Source organism: Octopus sinensis, linkage group LG19, assembly GCF_006345805.1.
Source record: "Octopus sinensis linkage group LG19, ASM634580v1, whole genome shotgun sequence".
In the NCBI taxonomy this organism is placed as follows: Eukaryota; Metazoa; Mollusca; class Cephalopoda; order Octopoda; family Octopodidae; genus Octopus; species Octopus sinensis.
In genome coordinates, this window is record NC_043015.1 from 40,040,651 (window position 1) to 40,043,150 (window position 2,500).

Genomic DNA, 2,500 nt, shown 5'->3' on the forward strand with positions numbered 1-2,500 from the left:
TAACTAATAATGTTGATAATTACAATGTTGATAATTATAATGTTGATAATTATATTGTTGCTATTTACCAGTGCATTTCTATAATTTAAACAGCTGACTGTAACAGAGCGGGAGATGGTTTAATCGAAGCCACTGCCACCCATAATGGTAAGGTCATTCCTGTGGAAGTGGTTGAAAGACAACCAAGGGTGTACGCCATTAAATTTACCCCAGACACACCCGGAAGTTACAAAATTAGGATATTCTACGATGGGAAAGAGGCGAAATGTAAGATTTATACGATTTTTATACAGATTTGTTTTATCATTTTTTATATTTTTGCCTCTATACCACTACAACAGTCGACGACCTCAACATGACATCACCAAATCATTATCGTGTCACTACAATAATACAACATTATTCAACTACCATATTAACATCACATCTCCACAAACAGCCACAACCTCAGGACTACCACATCGAATAGGTATTGGCTGTGTTGTATAAGTCACATATGTAATAAATGATTATGAATTTAAAAAAGCTGTTCAAATTATGTTGCGAACGTCTCAAGAGAATAGCTATTTATTTGCTAAATAACGTATTACATTATATATAATTGCATAACCAGACCATTTCATCAGACATCTTTCTACAACTGTATGTATGTGTATGTATGTTTGTATTTACGTATGTATATGTATAAATAAGCTTTTTATTGTTACTTTACATTTCTGTATGTTGCTTCTTCTGCTGTAGGTTCTCCGTTTATTCACGTCATTGATGCCTTAATGATGCCGATAGCTTACGGAGATGGACTCGTTCATGCTTTCGAAGGAAGACCCTGTGTTTTCTATGTTAACCCTTACGGACAAAGGGGAAACTTATCAGTTCAAATCAAAGGTTAGCCCTGAACTTTCATTTACACTGAAACGGTTGACACATCGCATTCGTATGCCTTCTTCATATTTTTGTCATTTATATACTTGTTTTTGTTTTTAATCCTGCAGCTGAGGTGAACCATTTTTATATCCTGAATAAGAGAAAAGATTTTATTTCTAGGAATCCAAAGACACAGTTTTAGATTATGCAACAGCAATAATATTTCTTATTTTGTAATGATTTAGACAGAAAGTACATGGTGTGGGAGTTTGATCTGACCGAAAGATTTCAGTCCAGACGACGTATAAATTTATTTCACAAATACATGTCAAACTGTGATTTCGAAGTTTAGCTGGCAACAACTCGTGAAACATCAAATCTATCTATTTCTCTTCCCGCCCTTTCTCTCTATCTATCTATCTATCTATCTATCTATCTATCTATCTATCTATCTATCTATCTATCTATCTATCTACCTATCAGTCTGTCTGCCTGTCCCTCTATCTATCTATCTATCTATCTATCTATCTATCTATCTATCTACCTATCAGTCTGTCTGCCTGTCCCTCTATCTATCTATCTATCTATCTATCTATCTATCTATCTATCTATCTATCTATCTATCTATCTATCTATCTATCTACATATATATATATATACATATATATATAAAGTATATATATATATATATATATATACTTTATTTAAAGCAGCAGAAAATTCAACAAAACCTGTTACTCTGAGTTTCACGTTGCCGTATGTATATATATATATATGTATATGTATATGTATATAAATTAGAAAAAAAAACACCTTTTATCAATTCAAAATGAAAAATTAAATTACACAACGTAGTAAATTACATATAATAGAAATATTAAATATAAGATAAAAATAATATACCGATGATTAAGTAAATTGCAAAATAATAAATAAAACGTATATATGTGGTTGAGTAACGACGCGTTATTCTATCAAATATATAGCAAATATATAGACATAGATACATATGTATGTATGTATGTGTGTATGCTTGTATGTATGTATGTATGTATGTATGTATGTATGTGTATGTATGTATGTATGTATGTATGTATGTGTGTATATGTGTATGCTTGTATGTATGTATGTATGTATGTATGTATGTATGTATGTGTGTATATGTGTATGCTTGTATGTATGTATGTATGTTTGTATGCATGTATGTTTGTATGTATGTATGTATGATGTATGTATGTATGTATGTATGTTTGTGTGTATGTATGTATGCATGCATGCATGTATGTATTCATGTATGCATGTATGTGTGCGTGGGTGTGTATACATATATATATAACTTTAGATACATCTCGCGGATGCTATAAAATGTGTTGTCTGTGATTGTTCTGAGATTTCAGAGGGTTTCGGGTCTTTCGACATCAGATCCTCACCCAGTTGACCCAACAGCTGTTGATCAAGTCCCAGCGAGTACGTACGTACGTAAGTACATACGTACGTACGTAAGTACATACGTACGTAGGTACATACGTACTACATAGGTACATACGTACATACGTATGTATGTATGTATGTATGTATGTATGCATGCATGTATGTATGTATGTATGTATGTATGCATGTGTGTAAGTGCATGCGC

At 32.1% G+C, this 2,500-nt stretch overlaps 1 protein-coding gene across 1 annotated transcript in view; it reads left to right on the forward strand.

Moving 5' to 3' along the window:
* Positions 1 to 2,500, forward strand: part of LOC115222311 (filamin-A-like) — a 28,604-nt gene that overhangs the window by 9,497 nt on the left and 16,607 nt on the right. Inside the window, exons 8-9 of the mRNA XM_029792492.2 lie at positions 94 to 267; positions 742 to 885. Of these exons, the coding sequence (XP_029648352.1) occupies positions 94 to 267; positions 742 to 885 (318 nt within the window). The remainder of the gene's footprint in view (positions 1 to 93; positions 268 to 741; positions 886 to 2,500) is intronic.